Consider the following 18,823-nt stretch of genomic DNA (forward strand, 5'->3'; position numbering starts at 1 on the left):
ATCTTCTTTTCACTTGTTTGAGAGTGTCTTAGCTTAAGCTATTTTGTACTTATATCTTAAATTGTTACTCTACTTTTGTTTCAATAAAACTCTGTATATTCTACTATTAGTTTATTTTCAAATCTGTTTAAATAACAAACATTAAATCACATAATACAGAGTAATATTTTTCATTTTCAGGTTTGTATATGTTATTTATTTATTTACTTTTGATGGAATTCTTAATAAGAGTAAATAAATGCTTGTGTTACAACATTATCATTTATCACCCCTAATTTTAAATTCTCTCTGTTGTGTTATACGATTCGTATAAATCGTTTTTCAATATACGTAGTAATAACTAATAAGCCAAAAAAAACCAATTTTTTTATCCAACAAAAATAAAAGATAAAAACAATTGTTCAATCCAGCTTTTAATAATCTTGGATTCAAGTGAAGGGTTGTATGCTCTCTTCTTACTCTCTTCCTTTCATTATCATGAATTTATGATCCAAAACCTAGCTAAACAAATGATCTCTTCCTTTCATAGTTCCTTGGATAATTATTATGATCCAAAACTCATTAGCAACGTAACCCAAATTAGTTTCTTAATCTCTTCTTCCTTTCCTCCCTAAAAAAGCAGGAAACGCAATAGGGAATTACACATGATTGACATGAACATAACTATCACCAGTGCTTGTCGCGAAAATAATCTAAATATAGCAGTGAATTTGTATGCACATCTAACAGTATTATGAATTGTAAGTACATGTACAGCATATAGCTTCAGGTGATGAATTACATTGTAGTTTTGCTACCTTGGAAACTACTTGATCAGCTTAATGCTTCCCTCTTCACTGATATTAATAAATTAGATCAGAATTATGTACCATACATTATACTGTATAATATATACAAACCAAGTGAGGCATTGACAATGACGACTCAAGAAAGCTATACATACTCATGTACTTCCTAAATCATAACATCTACCAATATACAAATGAGTTGCGATAGTTGGTCATGTCAAGAATACCTGCAATACATGGCTCAAAATCATGGCATTTGGCCGACTTCAGTATTCATCTCAAGAAATAAGCTTCTTGGTCTGGTGTGCCTTCTAACTTGACAAAAACAATGAGGATGCAATTCTACTTAAAACGCGTCACAATCCACTGGCATCCACACTCTCAGGGGAAGTGGCTTCCTCCTTTGAACAATGCTCACATTCTCTGATCTGTAAATAGCAAGAAGAATTAAGGATCTAGTAAAAACAAGTTAGTGTAAATGGATAATTCTATCCACTAAGACTATTTAAGAGATTTGTACCTTGTCATATTTTATTTTAGCAAGCACCCTCCTTAGTGTACAGGGGTTCCTAGAGTCACCCTTAGTGTACATGATGATACAAGGATACGAAAACATTTTCGGATCAACTTCCATTTTCAAGTAAGGACTCCCAATGCGCCCGTATATCAATGTCTAAAACACAAAAAATGATCAGGATATGAGTTTATATATGCAAGTCAATAAACAATGACTATAATTGCAGAGTATAGAGACATACTATATAGCAACAAGTTTGATATGCAATTACCTCTAAGAGAGGAAGACACCCCTTCATAGATATGAAAGTAGTAACATCTTCTGCAAGTCCATTTGCAGTCTTTCTTACTGACTCCCTCAAGTACTCGTAGATGGCACGCGCCCAATTGAAAGATTTAAAGAGCTCCAGGCTCTCCAAATACCTCACAGGCCAATATGATATGCACGCATCATTTGTGCTGAAGAAGTAGACACTAAACATAAAATAAACCGACAACCTAAAGAAGTCATCGGCGTTATCCTTGTTCACATGCATTTGCTTCAACTTCTCCATCAAATCTTCTTTCAACATCTTTCCCTTTACTCCAAAATAACGCTGAAAAATCACAGGAGTTCTCCTAACCTGAGTTGTAAAATCAACTAGTTTTCCTTGATTTGCTATTCCTAGACAGGTCTCAACTTCTTTGCCACAAAATTGCAGGGCCTGATTATCTATAATAAATGAATCTGATTTGACGTCAAATTTTTCAATGAACGCGTGCAGTAGAGGGAGGCAGATGCTGCGAGGAGGAATTGACAAGAAGGGCTTGAAAATTGAATTTTCCATAACTCTTCTCTTTTCAGCAGTTAAATTGGAAAGAAAACTACTGAGTAGCTTCTGACTGCACCTTGTACGCAGCTGTCGAGGTTGCTTTCTGATACCCTTTCCCTGCTACAACAAAGAGGCATATCTGTATGATAGAGCTACATATCAAAAATAAACTGAAGGGAAAGAGATATATCAGATTATCAGTCGCAATCTTACCATAATATCACATTGTGTAGTGCTGCTGACCCCAGATGAAATCTCTGCTTCACCGCCTTCAGAGTAACATGAAACTTCAGTGCTACTGTCATCAATCTTCCAACACACAGAAAAGTACGCATCAGAAATAAACTTTAGAGACTGCATAGCCAGCCAACAAGTATAAACTTTCCTCAGAATAAATAATGTCCAAAGGCATATTTATCAGGATTTATATATAACAATCTTTGCCGGTTGTTGGAAGTTGTATACATTCTGTAGGGTGTTGAAACACAACTGACATAAACCCGCAAGGACTCAATACAGAGTTTGAGGTCAAAGCAAGAAATCAAGCTGATGTGGGCTCATGAGCTAGCACTATTGGGTTGATTTGTCGCAACCAGATAAAAGGCTATGTGGACTAGGCATTTGGGTGCAACAGTTCAACTAGGACAGCAGGTAAACCAAAGCAAGGAAGATTCCAGCTTCGCTTGTGATTGACTTCCTAGCATGATTTGCTGTAACTTTTCTAATTAGAGTAAGTAGATGATTAGAACTGGAATTGTTTGGTTTTTGGCACATAACAAACTCTAAGAATAGCGTATTTGTAGAAGTGTTCTGGTTATTCTAGTATATAATCTTTTGGTAAAAGTGACTAAGGGAGAACAAGCTAACATAATCTTATATATGTGATCTAGCTATTTACTCTATTCTGTATTGGCAATTTATGTTTCTGATTTTGAGCGTACTTACATGCTCATGAAGCCTAAAGACTGTAATACATGATCAGAAACCTCACAGGTTATACAGCATTACTTAAGCTTCATTTAAAATGTTATCTAAAATTCAGTTTCACTGGATTAACATATATAAAGGATGAAATGATAAATGATAGAGTTAATTGTAACAAAGCCCTAAAAAATACAAGTACATGCATGAAAGCAGGACAACTGGACAAGCAAAAAATGGCAAGAATCCTTACCTGTATTATTTGGACTACTGGTTTTACAGATCTTTGTTGACAATTTTCATCACTTTCCTCAGTTTTGATATTGTCCACAAGATCTTGATCATTGACTGAATCGATTATATCCTCGGATTTTACAGCTGATGATCCAGATGCTGAAGGCTCACCGAAACCTTCCAACCTTCTCCTGGAAACAAGCAACATTGCTTCTTGCCTGTTTTTCTCCTTCAGTATTTCCTCTAATTTCTCCTTCTGCAGCAAATTTAACAAATTCATACATTGTCATCTTTTGACATGTTAATACATATACTACTCTGATGTTCGAACAATGATATCATACCTTAGTAACAAGTGCTTCTTTATCTTTCTGTACTTCAGAAATGCTCAACTCGAGGTCTGCAATTGTCTGAAACTTCGAGTTTTTGTAATGCGATGCAGTTTGTGACAGCATATCCTCTGTTATTATCTGATCTCCCGAACAAAGAAACTCAAAGTATGATTTCACAGCCTCATCTCCTTCTTTTCTGTTTTTAAGCACCAGATTCCACAACTTGAAAAGACTATTTACAGCCTCTTCAATATGTGCCTGTAACAATTTTTTCGACGCCTTAATAAGCTACTTAACCACATGTTCAGCTAATAATTCGTATGCAATAAAGGAAAAGCATGTACATTGCACATTTGCACTAGTAGTAAGAAGTAAATATTCACCTTTTTATCCTGCAATAACTCCCAATGCTTCTCAGCTAACGAAATCTGCTCCTCGAACGCCTCATGAAGCTTATCTTTCGACATTTTATTCTGTTCATTTTTCCATAACCAAACACAAATAGCATAACTATATGATCACCAAAACATCAGAAACTATATTTGGCAAATTCGATGAAACCTGAACATTATAAGTGTATACCTGATTAACAAGCTGAAGAAATTCAAGCTGGTTTTCAAGTTCATCAGTCTCTTGTTGGGACTGACTAAGGATTAATTTTTTCGACTCGTTTATCATATTTATATGTTCATCATTCTCTCTTTCAATCGACTTTAGACGTGTCTCAAGTATACGAGTTAGCCTCTTGCTTGTTTCTTGTAGCTTATCCATTAATCTGAAAATTGAGTTACAAACAAGTATTCCCTAATTACAAGCTAAAATTTATCAATTGAAAGAACTAACACAAAAGCAATTAATTAAACGTAAATTGTAGGATTTTTCGATTTTTTTTAACTTAAAAACACTCCCTCCTTTTTTTCCCTCTTACTTTCCCTCCTTTATTTAAATTAACCCTTTTTTTTACATAAAAAATTATCTGACCTAGGGTTACCTATCACTAACAAACTTAGAGATATCAAGTCAAATACACCCAAATTGAATTACGTGTGAAAAAAAAAAATACAAAATAAAGCAACAAATCATAATCACAGGCATAATGTGCATAATTTAAACCATAATCCGCTAACAATTGTACATGATGGAAACCACATTTCAACCATTTAAACAAAAATTCATATACTACCAAAACTCAACCAATTTTAAGCGAAATTCAGAAAATTAAAGGCTCAGGTCAACACTTACCTTTAACGATCAACAATGAAGTGCAGAATTTCTAGGAATTTTGTTTCAAACGCGCGTCAATTAGGGTACCTCATAGCAGCAGAAACAGGGGAGAGAGTGAAGAGGAAGAAGAAGATGAACAATCTTCTGAATTAATGTATTTGTGAGACTGCTCTACCTAAGGCAAAAGCACACCAAAGGTCAAATAAAGAAGCTTCTTTAACAAGTCTTAACAACTTTTACTGAAGTAGAGTATGATACGAGGAAAAAATTATGCTACTTTCGAAAGTGTTGTAATGGTTTGAGTTTCAGTTAAAAACAATTGCCCTTAGTAACTAGTAAGCACGTAAACTGGCTTCGGGGGAGTATCAAGGAGACCTTTTAATTTCCAAGTTAACACGATCATAATACAATTAGGGAAGTACGGATAGAGAGCAACTCAGCAAGTGCAATAAATACTGGAGTAAGGCCCTCTTCGATTCACCTTAATTTTGCTGAGTTGAAATTATTTTTACTGAACTGAACTTATTTTTACTGAAATGAACTTAATTTTAGTGAACTGAAATTATTTTTACTGGAATTAAATTATTTTTACTGAACTGAAATTATTTTTACTGATTTTCTATTATAATTCTTCTTTAAGAAAACTGAATTTTACTGAACTGAACTTTTTTTTACTGAACTGAAATTATTTTTACTGAACTGAAATTAATTTTACTGAATTGAACTTATTTTTACTGAACTGAAATTATTTTTACTTAATATTATTTTTTTTTTAAGGTGAAAAGAACAGGGCCTAAGTGATCTTTATACTTTTTGTTTGGTTTCAGTTCATGAGATGGCACAATTTTAAACGATACTGATACTTTGATTGTGACTTTAGCAATAATTTGACACTGGTTAGATATGTGCGACTACATACATAATGCATAATTTATCTGCTTCGCATTGTAAATACTCAGTGCAGACCATTTAACTTTATATTTCATATCTAAGCAATGTGTTTTTATTAAAAATTTATCTTAATAATTTCTACAAATGCAAAGATATATTACATATAAATTGGTGTCCCTCAAAAAAAAAAAAAAAAGATATATATTGGTGAAGAGATATATAAAATGATGAGAGTATGAATTGAAAAATATAAAAAATAAACATGTTTGTGACTAAAAAACAAAAATGTAGATAATATTCTATATTTAGAGGTGATGAAAAGGCGAACCGGGCCAGACCATGGCATAAGAAAAACCAGCCCATTTGCTCGGGGTGGGCCAAGTTTTGGGCCGGAAATTGCCCAAAAACATAAAATATACTGGGCCGGACATAGCTTTATGGGTTGGGCCAAAAAAATAATTTAAAATCATAAATATGTATGCAATGCCCAAGAAATAAAAGTATATTAGTTGGGCCCGACCCGACTTCATGCCAAATAGATCTGCTAAAAGCCTACCTAAATTTGGGTTGGGCTGAGTTTGAACAGCTCTTCCCATATTTAATAAATGAGAAAAATACAACAAATACAAGATAGAAATTCTATCAACAAAAACTTTTAAATCTTTTAATGCCTTTTTGTTTTTGTTTTTTGTTTTTTTAAAAAAACGGTTTAATTAATTAATATATATATATATATATATATATATATATATATATATATATAAGGGAGTTTTTTCCCGAATTATTAGAGAGCCACGTGGTATCTTATTTTCTTGGTGTGCCATGTAGGATTATAAATATTAGTAGTGGCCAATTAAATAAGAGATTATCAAAATCTTTTATAATTAAATAATTCAAATGCCACATAAGCAAATTTGGCGAATGAGATTTTTAAATTTTGATTAATTTAATTTCAAAATATTATCTTTAAATATTAGGATTTTTATCTAGATATATAAACAATTTTAGCACATAAATTTATTTAAAAAAATTATTTGAAAAAAATTCAAACAAACCGTGCATTGTACGGGTTTCATCTAATACTCCTATATATCCGCCTTATACTCTTATAGTTTTCAAATAATAATAAAAAAATAAAAATAAAAATTAAAAAAAACAATGAAAACCGTACGTCTTATATTCGTCAACATCAATATATTTAATTTCTAATGGCTATGTCTACAAATTACATGGACGACCTTTTATCTAATAAATTCTTTCCTTCCGAAATTCGGGATTTGTTGCACGTATTAGCTCTAGAATTACTATGGTTATCCGAGTAGCAGGTACCATCAAACAAACTATAACTCATATAATGAGTCATTCGTAGTTTCACAGGCTGAATTATCATTCTCACACATGCATGGCTTAATCTTTAAGACAAGTAGAGGTGATTACATTGGCCCGATCCGATCCGGCCCGAAAATAGGGCGGGTTTGGGCAAGCTTAAAACACATTTTTAGTTAAAAAGCCCAAACCCGACCCGAAAAGCCTGAATCACCCGCTTTGGCCCAGCAAGCTCGTTACTTTTTGCAGGTTTGGGCACAAGGAATTGTGTTAAGGCCCGGCCCGATTTTTTATCAACTCTAGAGACAAGCACATGGCTACTGGCAAGATCAACCAGGTAGCACTCCTTGTTCAACACCGATACGCAAGAGCTTTCCCTTTTAACGGGGAGAGTCAATTCGTACACGGACGTCGGTCGTGTACATGTTTAGCGTAAAACGCTTAATTGGGTATGTGATGAATGAACGCACATTCCCCCTCAACATTCTGCATCCCGGGGCACAACTAGAGACCGTACATCTGACCAACAACGCTTGGTTTTCGCTGTCGAGGTTGGAGGACGGACCCAGCTACAAGGTCCACCAAACACCAAAATATATAGACATCAATACCGTCGATCATTAGGAATTAAACACAGAAAACAATACCTCGCCGCAAGGCTTACTGCATTGGAGCAAACATTAAAGTGGTTTATCAGAGTGCGGTTCGATGCACAAGCATGAATCACTACTCACATGTGTTCTGTACCACTATGTCAAGAAATCCCGAGCATATAACCTACAAGCACAAGTATGACTGTAAGAATTCGTCAGAATCCCTTAACAAACACAGTAAGATGTGAAAACAACAATTCCACTTTGCATCTTATATGCTAAAAATTCTAAGTATGGGATAAGACAAGTTACAATGCCTAAGTGTTGGGGTGATGGATGGTCAGGGGGCATGTGGCATGTGCACAAGATCATGTTCACCCAGGGATAAGGCATACTTGGATATATGTTTGTCATTTAAGGGTCTGTCGACTTTGTCTTAATACAAGATGATTAAGGATGAATGTAATGATTTCGAACACTATTTATGACTTCCAAGGCCCTTTAATTTGGGAACCCATGGAAGTACTATGATGCATAATCTCGTCGAGTGAAAAAATGATATATGGAATCAAAAATTGAAAGCTATTATCCACGTTTTTTGAGAAATTTTTGATGTGCGGGGCCGGGAGGCAAAAAGTCTTAAAACCCTAGGGGATACATATTAGGTTCATATAATGACGTTTGGAACCATATATGACCATTATAAGTTGTCCAAAATGTCCGAGGGAGGCTTTAGTTCACGAAATCGGTGCAAGTTTCGAACGGGTAAATTGACCGTTTTAAGGCAAATTGGATGGTTCCACCCACCCAATTGGACTTGCGGAGGGTATTAAGGACCATGGTAAATAGCTAGACAATTTTTATTTCCGGGCGAAAAAGGGTCCAAAAATTCCAAAATTGAAGGCCTCCACGCTTTTTAAGGAATTTTCGAGGATTCAGGGTTCAGTGTCAAAAAGTGTTGTGGTCTAAGAGAATACATCTCGGGGTCATAAAATGTTGTTTGAAAGCATATATGACCATTATATGTTATCATAAACGTCCGTGGTAGGCTAGAGTTAACGAAATCGGTGCAAGTTGTAAACAGGTAAATAGACCGTTTAAAGGCAAATTGGATGGTTCCACCCACTCAATTGGACTTTCGGAGGGCATTAGGGACCATGATGAAATTAAATCTCGGTAACTTTTATTTCTGAGCGACAAAATTCAAAAAATTTCAAAATTGAAATAATCCACGCTTTTTAAGGAATTTTTAATGTGACGGGACTCGGTGGCGAAAAGTCTCGGTAACCCTAGGGAATACATCTTAGGGTCATATAATGACATTTGGAACCATATATGACCATTATATGTTATCTAAATGTCCGTGGGAGGCTTCAGTTCACAAAATCGGTGTAACTTTCGAACGGGTAAATTGATCGTTTTAAGACAAATTGGATGGTTTCACCCACCCAATTCGACTCCCAAGAATATTAGGAACCATGGTAAACATCACGACAATTTTTATTTCCAGGCGAAAAAAGGTCAAAAAATTCCTAAATTGAAGGCTATTATCCACCCTTTTTGACGAATTTTTGATGTTACGAGGCCCGGTGGCAAAAAGTCTTGAGACCCTAGGGGATACATCTTAGGGTCATATAATGACGTTTGGAACCAAATATGAACATTATAGGTTGTCAAAAATGTGCGTGGTACTGTGGTAGGCTTCATTTCACGAAATCGGTGCTAGTTTCGAACGTGTAAATTGACCGTTTTAAGACAAATTGGAAAGTTCCATCCACTCAATTGGACTCACGGAGGGTATGAACGACCATGGTAAACATACCGTCAATTATAATTTTCGGGCAAAAAAAGTCAAAAAATTCCAAAATTGAAGACTATTATCCACGCTTTTTGAAGAAATTTTTGATGTGACGGGGCCCGGTGGCGAAAAGTCTTGAAACGCTAGGGGATACATCTTAGGGTCATATAATGACGTTGGCAACCATATATGACCATTATAGGTTTTCCAAACTGTCTGTGGGAGGCTTCGGTTCACGAAATCGGTGCAAGTTTCGAACGGGTAAATTGACCGTTTTAAGGCAAATTGGATGGTTCCACCCACCCAATTGGACTCTCGGAGGATAGTAGGAACCAAGGTAAACATCTCAGCAATTTATATTTCCGGACGAAAAAAGGTCAAATAATTTCAAAATTAAAGGCTATTATCCACGGTTTTTGAGGAACTTTGATGTTACGGGGCCTGGTGGAGAATAGTCTTGAAACGCTAGGGGATACATCTTAGAGTCATATAATGACGTTTTCAACCATATATGACCATTATAGGTTGTCCAAAATGTCCGTGGGAGGCTTCAGTTCACGAAATCGGTGCAAGTTGTGAACGGGTAAATTGACCGTTTTAATGTAAATTGGATGGTTCCACCCACCCAATTGGACTCCCGAGGGGTATTAGGGACCATGGTAAACATCTCGGCAATTTTTAATTCCAGGCGTTAAAAGGTCAAAAAATTCCAAAATTGAAGGCTATTATCCGCGTTTTTTGAGAAAATTTTTATGTGCCGTGGCCCGGTGTCAAAAAGTCTTGAGACCTTAGAGGATACATTTTAGGGACATATAATGACGTTTGGAATCATATATGACCATTATAGGTTGTCAAAATGTCCATGGTAAGCTTCAGTTCACCAAATCAATGCAAGTTTCGAACAGGTAAATTGATCGTTTAAGGTAAATTGGATGGTTCCACCAACCTAATTGGACTCCCAAAGGATAATAGGGACCATGGTAAACATCTCGGAAATTTTTATTTCCGGGCGAAAAAACGTTCAAAAAATTTCAAAAATGAAGACTATCCACGCTTTTTGAAGAAATTTTTGATGTGACGGGGCCCGGTGGTGAAAAGTCTTGAAACCCTAGGAGATATATTTTAGGGTCATATAATGACGTTTGGAACCATATAAGACCATTATATGTTGTCAAAAATTTCCGTGGGAGGCTTCAGTTCACGAACTCGGTGCAAGTTTTCAACGGGTAAATTGACCGTTTTAAGGCAAATAGGATCGTTCCACCCACCCAATTGGACTCCCAGAGGGTATTAGGGACCACGGTAAACATCTCGGCAACTTTTATTTCCGGGCGAAAAAAGGTCAAAATTTTCCAAAATTGAAGGCTATTATCCACGCTTTTTGAAGAATTTTTGATGTGACGGGGCCGGTGGTGAAAAGACTTGAAACCCTAGGGGATACATCTTAGGGTCATATAATGACCTTTGGAATCATATATGACCATTATAGGTTGTCCAAATGTCCGTAGGAGGCTTCAATTCACGAAATCGGTGCAAGTTTCGAACGGGTAAATTGACCGTTTCAAGACAAATTGGATGGTTTCACCCACCCAATTGGGCTCCCGGAGGGTATTAGGAACCATGGTAAATATCACGACAATTTTTATTTCCAGGCGAAAAAAGGTCAAAAAATTGCAAAATTGAAGGCTATTATCCATGCTTTTTGACGAATTTTTGATGTTACGGGGGCCGGTGGAGAAAAGTTTTGTGACCCTAGAGGATACATCTTAGGGTCATATAATGACGTTTGGAACCATATATGATCATTATAGGTTGTAAAAAACGTCCGTGGTAGGCTTCATTTCACGAAATCAAGTTTCGAACGTGTAAATTGACCGTTTTAAGACAAATTGGATGGTTCCACCTAGGGGTGATAATGAGACTGAGCTATTCGTGAACTGTTCGAGCTCGATTCGGTCAAAGCTCGGTCAAAACTCGGTTCGATGATGAGGCTCGACTCGAGTTTGAACTCGGCTCGAAACCTTAACGAGCAGAGCTGAGCAAGTCAAAGCTCGGCTCGAAAAGCTCGTGAATAGCTCGATTAAAATATATATATATATATATATATATATATATATATATATATATATATATATATATATATATATATATATTAACGAGCAGAGCTGAGCAAGTCAAAGCTCGGCTCGAAAAGCTCGTGAATAGCTCGATTAAAATATATATATATATAAATATATATATACATATATATATATATACATATATATATATATACATATATATATACATATATATATACATACATATATATATATATATATACATACATATATATATATATATATACATACATATATATATATATACATACATATATATATATATATATACATACATATATATATATATACATATATATATATATATATATATACATACATATATATATATATATATATATATTTTTAAAATACAAATTTTATAAAAAAAAATTATTTTTATTCTTAAATTGAAATTATGAATTACAGTAATAAATTCCACTTAACTAAAAGTTAAATGTTCATTTTTATTATTAAAAAAATAAAAAATAAAAACCCAATTTTGGTTTGTTGGGATTTACTCCTTCAATTGTCTTTGTTAACCCTAGCTTTAGTTCTACTATCAGTTTCCTCACGCATAACATAGTCGTCACTCTCATCAGCTAACAACTTCAGTCTTTCATGAGTCTCACCTCACAACAATACACCATTTCCCCACTAGCCGTCGGAAACACCATCATTGTCGCCGACTAGCTTACCGGTGTCGATTAGAATACGCTACTTACTATCAAGGTGAATTTTGTCTTCTCCTTACAAACTTCAAGCCTTCAACAGTTCATCAATGGCAGGGACAAGAGGTTAAATTTTTTTTATTTATTTATATATTAAAATATGGTTAATTGTTACAATTTATGAAGATGTTGACTATTCAATCTGTAATTGCATCGTTTTACCCCTAATTCCAACTAAATACAGAGTGCTCTACACTGAATTGCTAACTCTGAGGTTCTCAAAATTACAAGCTCAATCTGAGCTTTGAGCCGAGCTCAAACTTGCATCAGGATTCTCGAGCTCGAGCCGAGTCTAGGTTTCGAAAGCTCGTCGAGCTTCGAGCTCGAGCCGAGCCTCTTTTGAGACAAACGAATTCGAGCCGAGCTTACCAGTGTTCGGGCTCGGCTCGAAGGTTTAGCACCCCTAGTTCCACCTACTTAATTGGACTCCCAGAGGGTATAAGGGACTATGGTAAAATTCTCAGCAATTTTAATTCCCGGGCGAAAAAAGGTAAAAAAAATTCAAAAATTGAAAGATATAATCCACGCCATTTGAGGAATTTTTGATGTTATGGGGCCTGGTAGCGAAAAGTCTTGAAACCCTAGGGGATACATCTTAGGGTCATATGATGATGTTTGGAACTATATATGACCATTATAGGTTGTCAAAAATGTCCGTGGTAGGCTTTAGTTCACGAAATCGGTGCAAGTTTCGAACTGGTAAATTGACCGTTTTAAGGCAAATTGGATGGTTCCACCCACCCAATTGGACTCGCGGAGGGCATTAGGAGCTATGGTAAACATCTAGACAATTTTTATTTGCGGGCGAAAAAAGGTCCAAAAATTCCAAAATTGAAGGCATCCACGCTTTTTAAGGAATTTTGGAGGATTTGGGGTTCAGTGTCGAAAAGTGTTGTGGTCCAAGAGAATACATCTCGGGGTCATGAAATGTTGTTTGAAAGCATATATGACCATTATATGTTGTCATAAACGTCCGTGGTAGGCTAGAGTTAACGAAATCGGTGCAAGTTGTAAACAGGTAAATTGACCGTTTAAAGGCAAATTAGATGGTTCCACCCACTCAATTGGACTCTCGGAGGGTATAAGGGACCATGATGAACATCTCGTCAATTTTTATTTCCGGGCGACAAAAGTAAAAAAATTCTAAATTTGAAGGCTATTATCCACAATTTTTAAGAAATTTTGAAGGAATCGGGGCCCGGCGTTGAAAAGTCTTGTGCTCCTAGGAAATACATCTCGGGTCATATAATGTCGTTTGGAAACATATATAACCATTATATGTTGTCATTAATGTACGTGGTAGGCTCTAGTGTCTTTTTAATTGTCACTATTTTGGTTAGAATAAGGGAGTTTCAAAGTGTGCCCATGGGCACAAAGATATAAAAAAAAACTCATTATTAATATGTTTATAATTAACAAATATAATGAGGCTTTTCCATAGTTATTGTTTAAATTAAAATGATGATTTTTGTAAAAAAAAAATATCTCTTTAGAGTTTATCATTTTACTATTTAAGGCCGGTTCTGATTGACTGAACTGAGCTGAACTGAACTGAATATTTTATGAGATAATGAAATTATGAACTGAATTGAAAATAATCCAAAGAGAACAGACCTTTAATCCATTTCTTAATAGGGTTTTTCTATAAATTAGGTAGCGTCTCGCTGCCGAAGATACTTATTTTGTTCCAAATTTGATGATACTTTTTCTTTAAATTAGTCAACGAGGCTGCCGAAACATACTTCCTCCTTAAATTAGTCATCTTTAAATAAGATGACACATTTTTATATTATTCATATAATTTTCTTTGACTAATATTTGCAATCAATATATACATTAAAACTCATGGCAAGACATGTTGTTTTGCCATGTGTCACCAATTTTGTCATTTGGCATATGATGTGTCGTCAAATCATACTATATCATTAATGATTGAAAACTCCATGTATTAATGATTATTTTAATTGATAAACTTTTTTATGCATAACAATTTCCCTTGTGATGTAACTCCATAATAATTACACAATAATAAAGTTTGTAAGAAATTAAACATTACTCCACTTTTATTTTGTGCATTAATTTATAAAATTGTAATTATAGAGTAAAAGATTTTTTTGCATTATGGAGTAGTATATATTTTGACATCAAATTTATAAAGATTTGATTCATCATTTTATTTTATTTTATTTATTTTTTTTTACAACAAGTTGATTTTAATGCAAAAAAATTATTCTTAAAGTCAAACCAGCTCATACAAGCAACAAATTTTTTTTTTTTTTTAAAAAAAAAAGAAAAACCATTTAAACTCTCAATGACAAACAAGCCAAAACATATATAGTTCGATTAAAGCAATAAATTTATAATGACCCGGGGCATCGCCCGGGCCAACAACTAGTTTATATATAAAAAAAAACATAGATTGTTATATGAAGCGTGTTAGATTCATCTCATTGTGTACTTTATTAAATTCAATTTGAAGTGTTATTAAATATTAATTATTATTATTATTATTAAATATTAATTATTATTATTATTATAATTCAATATCAAGTATTAATTTTAAGCAGAGCAGTTCTAAAGAACGGGGCTTTAATCAATAATAAAGTGTGTTTTATTCATCTTATTTATAATTATCTGAAATTACCTAAACATATTTGAATTGATATGAAATTATTAGACCTTATTAAAATTTATTTTAGCTGTAATTTGAATTTGATTAACTCTTACTAGACATTATCTAAATTATTAGGTCTAAAATAAGTGAAAATAAGACGAAATAAAGGAGGTGTCAGACCTAAAATGTAAATTATCCACTCCAATACCAATCCATAGGGGGAATCTTGACTAACATTTAAATCTCATCAACTTAAGGATATGCACCGAAATCCTTATCCATATCATCACATGGTTAGTTGTCATGTCATATCATACGCTAAATCATCAGTAATAAAGGTGTTAGGATAATGTTGGCTTTTTAAATAATCTACTCCTAGTACGGAGTACTTCATTACTATTGAGTATTGATTAGGTTAAGCTTACCAAGTTACCAAGAAATTTAGCTTTGACAAAGTATTTTTTGAGGTTAACTTAATAAAATAAGCATACTAGATGGTCTAGATCTCATTAAAATAATGAAGTTTACGTACTAATGCCCAAATTATGAATAAACGAACACCTACACCATTTGTCCAACTGGGCGATTGATAGGCCGGGGTGAAAGTAATTCGGATTAAAACTGAACTGAACCGAACCGAAAACCAAACCGAATTATTAATTCAGTTTGGTTTTTTTTTTGAATTCGGATTGGATCGGATAGGAAAAATTAAAAAATATGGATTATGGATTGGATTCGGTTTGGGGTTTAAAAAAACCGAAAACCGAATTCAATCTAATACTTTAAGCGCATTTTCTTTTTCAAATTATCCAACCACTTTCTCCTTTCATATATAATTTTTTAAAAAACCTAATTCTCAATTCTCCTTTCTCAATATCTTACTCTCTCAAAAAGAATGTAGTTAACAACAAATGATTGTAGGAATTTTCTAGTGAAGTCTGAATTTCGGGTTTGAATGCTGTAAAAGAAGGGAATAAATTTCGGTTTGGATTGGATTCTAATTTGAAAAACCGAATTAATTTGGTTTGGATTGAATTGGATTGAATCTTAATTCGCGATTTGGATTCGGATTGAAATTTCGAAACCGAATTAATTCGGATTGAATTCGGTTTTGGCTATAATGCAAACTGCAAAACGAACTTCACCCCTAGCAATTGATCTTATTGGCGTGTCATCTACTCTAATTTGGAAGGAAAATTAAAATGAAGCTACTTCAATAATGCAATGCAATTGCTCAAAATTTGTCTATATATGGAGTTTGATTGAATCTAGTGGTTTCCCATCCCACATCGCATTCAAGCCGCGTACTTCAAACGAACAATTATTAGATGCTTTTAAAAGCACCTAATTAAGTAATTGATGCTTTTAATTGATATTTTTTTTCCCCTTTTTGTAAAATAAATATCCACGGGCCTAAGTTTAAATAATCTATCTCATAATTAGCAAGCCACCCCCCGGGCAAAATCATTTTTCCGACCAACCTCCGTCTCTTCCATTTGAAATTGAGAATTGAACCTAACAACTCATTAAATTATTAACAATTGATGTTCGTGTTACACCATGATATGATATATGCATTGTTAATTTGTTACTTATATTGACAAATTGTATGAAGTCCTTAAAATATACACGTAGTAGAGGTATGGCATTCATTTATACAATTTAATTTTTATTTTCAACATTGTCATTAGCTAATAAATTTAATTGTATGAATGAATGTCATTAATATATTTTATACTTACCGAGTATTTTTAAGAAAACACCAAGTAGAACTCAAATTATTGGAGCAAAAGAATCAAATTTAAACCTTTTTTACTTGTGAAGTGAGAATCAAATTTAAATCTTATATTCTCAAAAAATATCTCTAATCAAACCAAAATTTCATCAATTTTTTCGAATTTTGCTCATTTTACATTGTATGTATGGACCATCATTGTCCTAGTAGTCTAATAAAACCAAAGTAAAGGTCACACGTTTTGATCTAAATCACCAAACAAATGGCACCACATTGTAATATTCCATCAATTTGAATTTTGGGGGACTTTTCCTATTGAAAAGTATCATCACACCTTTTATAGAATATCCCAAATATTTAAAACTCTTTTGAGAAACTTCTGATTTTTAATTTCCTCTTTTTCAATCCCTTTCTTCTACTTCCTTCGTTATTCAATAATTACACCATTTATACTTTTACAGTAATTTTATATTCTTTTGTATTCAGCAATAATATTATTATGTGAATTTTAAAAAACTATAATTACGTGAAATCTTAGCAAATCGGTCTTAATATATACTTCTAACTATCATACTTTAATAATTATTATAAGAAAATAATTAAAAAAGTATTTCCTCCACTTTTAAACAATTAAAACCCATAATTTTTCACAATAAACAACATAAAATAGGATTGAGAGATTATTAATAATATAATTTAATGAATCACGAGTTCCAAATGGTGTAAGTGAAAAATCAAGAAAGACATAGTATGAGTACAACTTTTTTTATTCCAAATGGTGTAAGTGAAAAATAACGAATGAAAGACATACAAGTATACAACTATACAAGTATTAAAAAGTTTTTTTTTCATTAAAAATGTTATTGGACCAACTCAACCAAAAGCTTAAGCTTATGGTTGAAATCCAGGAATATGTTTTATACTCTATCACTCCCCCTCACATGAAAGACCCTTTGGGCTTGAAATGTGGATGCAACACAGGCCCTACCCATACCTGGTGCGAATTAATTCCACTTCGAAGGAGGGGCGGATGAGATTCGAACCCGTGACCTTTGTGTCACGCTGGCTTATTGGACCAACTCAACCAAAAGCTTAAACTTATGGTTGAAGTCCAGGAATATGTTTTATACTCTATCAAAAAAAAAAATTGTTTTTTTTAGAGAATTAAAAAAAAATGAATATTTTAAGACAATAAGGCATGTTTGTCTGTTTCTTTAAAGCCACTTGTTTATTGCCTCTATAAAATGTCCTTTCTCTTCTTTCCCAACCCCCAATCATAAACTAGTCCAAACAATATACAGAGAAAGAAGAAAAAAAAAAAGAGAGAGAGAGAGAGAGTTTTATTATTGTTATAAAAAAAAAAAGTAAAATTTTAGTGAAAGAAAAAAAAATGGCAGGAGAAATGCTAGGAGCATGGGTGGATGAGATCACAAAATTGAGAGAAAAGGCTTTAAATCAAAAGAAGGCAGGAAATAAAGTTGCAAAAAAAGAGCAGAAAGAAATATCCAAGAAATTAGAACAAGATTCTTGTACTAATTTTTCATTTCAGGAGACAGCTACTCTCTCTGAATCTACTATGTGTTTGCTTCTTGATCGCTTTGTCCCATGTTAGTTGATCATCATTAATCAATATTATTATGTAAGATTAGTTGGTAATTACTAATTAGTATAATCTTGTGCTTATTAATCAATGTTGTTGCAGTATATTAATTGTATAAAGGATCCTTAGCTTGTTCATTTATGTAACATTTGTTTAAGATGGGTGAATAGTGTATGTAATTTGCACTTTATTTGTTGCAAGTATGATTGATTGTTTCAAGAATTGCTTAACATTTGCTCACAATATTTGGTTGTCTGGTTTTGGCTTAGATCCATTTGATTTGAGTTGTATTCCAAATTTCCTATCATTTAGCTTTGGATTGTTTTAAGTTAGCTTAACAATTGACCCGCGAATGATGATTCATTTAGCTCGAATTGTTTAAGTTGGTTCGATTTATTTACCATTATACGAGTACTTTGTATATAGATATATCTTGGAATGTTTAAGGTATTGATAACTATGTCGCATCTCAAATTAAGCTACTTAGAATTTAAAAATTCTAGGTAAAGCAAATACTTCACGTCTACACCTTTTCAATATTGATAAATTTCAAAATTGCGAGAACTTGTGAGAGCTTTTGTGTAACCACTTTTTTGGTCAATCTTATTA

The 18,823-nt window shown here is 33.6% G+C and overlaps 1 protein-coding gene across 1 annotated transcript; it reads right to left on the reverse strand.

Annotated features, from left to right (window-relative positions):
• Positions 1-1,144: 1,144 nt before the first annotated feature.
• Positions 1,145-4,374, reverse strand: LOC145620020 (uncharacterized). Its single transcript, XM_081674679.1, has 8 exons — positions 4,186-4,374; positions 3,987-4,076; positions 3,616-3,861; positions 3,291-3,527; positions 2,330-2,425; positions 1,577-2,233; positions 1,309-1,461; positions 1,145-1,216 (listed from the first exon to the last, which is right to left on the reverse strand). Exons 1-8 carry the CDS (start codon positions 4,372-4,374, stop codon positions 1,145-1,147), a joined length of 1,740 nt encoding a protein of 579 aa, XP_081530805.1.
• Positions 4,375-18,823: the final 14,449 nt, after the last annotated feature.

This window comes from Chenopodium album, chromosome 27 (assembly GCF_948465745.1).
Source record: "Chenopodium album chromosome 27, dcCheAlbu1.1, whole genome shotgun sequence".
Lineage (NCBI taxonomy): Eukaryota > Viridiplantae > Streptophyta > Magnoliopsida > Caryophyllales > Amaranthaceae > Chenopodium > Chenopodium album.

Excerpts from the sequence above, each read along its gene's own strand:
- LOC145620020 (XM_081674679.1), bottom strand. The coding sequence starts at position 4,374 with ATGGATAAGCTACAAGAAACAAGCAAGAGGCTAACTCGTATACTTGAG. Across the intron at positions 4,077-4,185 it reads TTCTTCAGCTTGTTAATCAG|AATAAAATGTCGAAAGATAA; the intron begins GTATACACTTAT and ends AAAAATGAACAG. Across the intron at positions 1,462-1,576 it reads GGTGTCTTCCTCTCTTAGAG|ACATTGATATACGGGCGCAT; the intron begins GTAATTGCATAT and ends TTTGTGTTTTAG.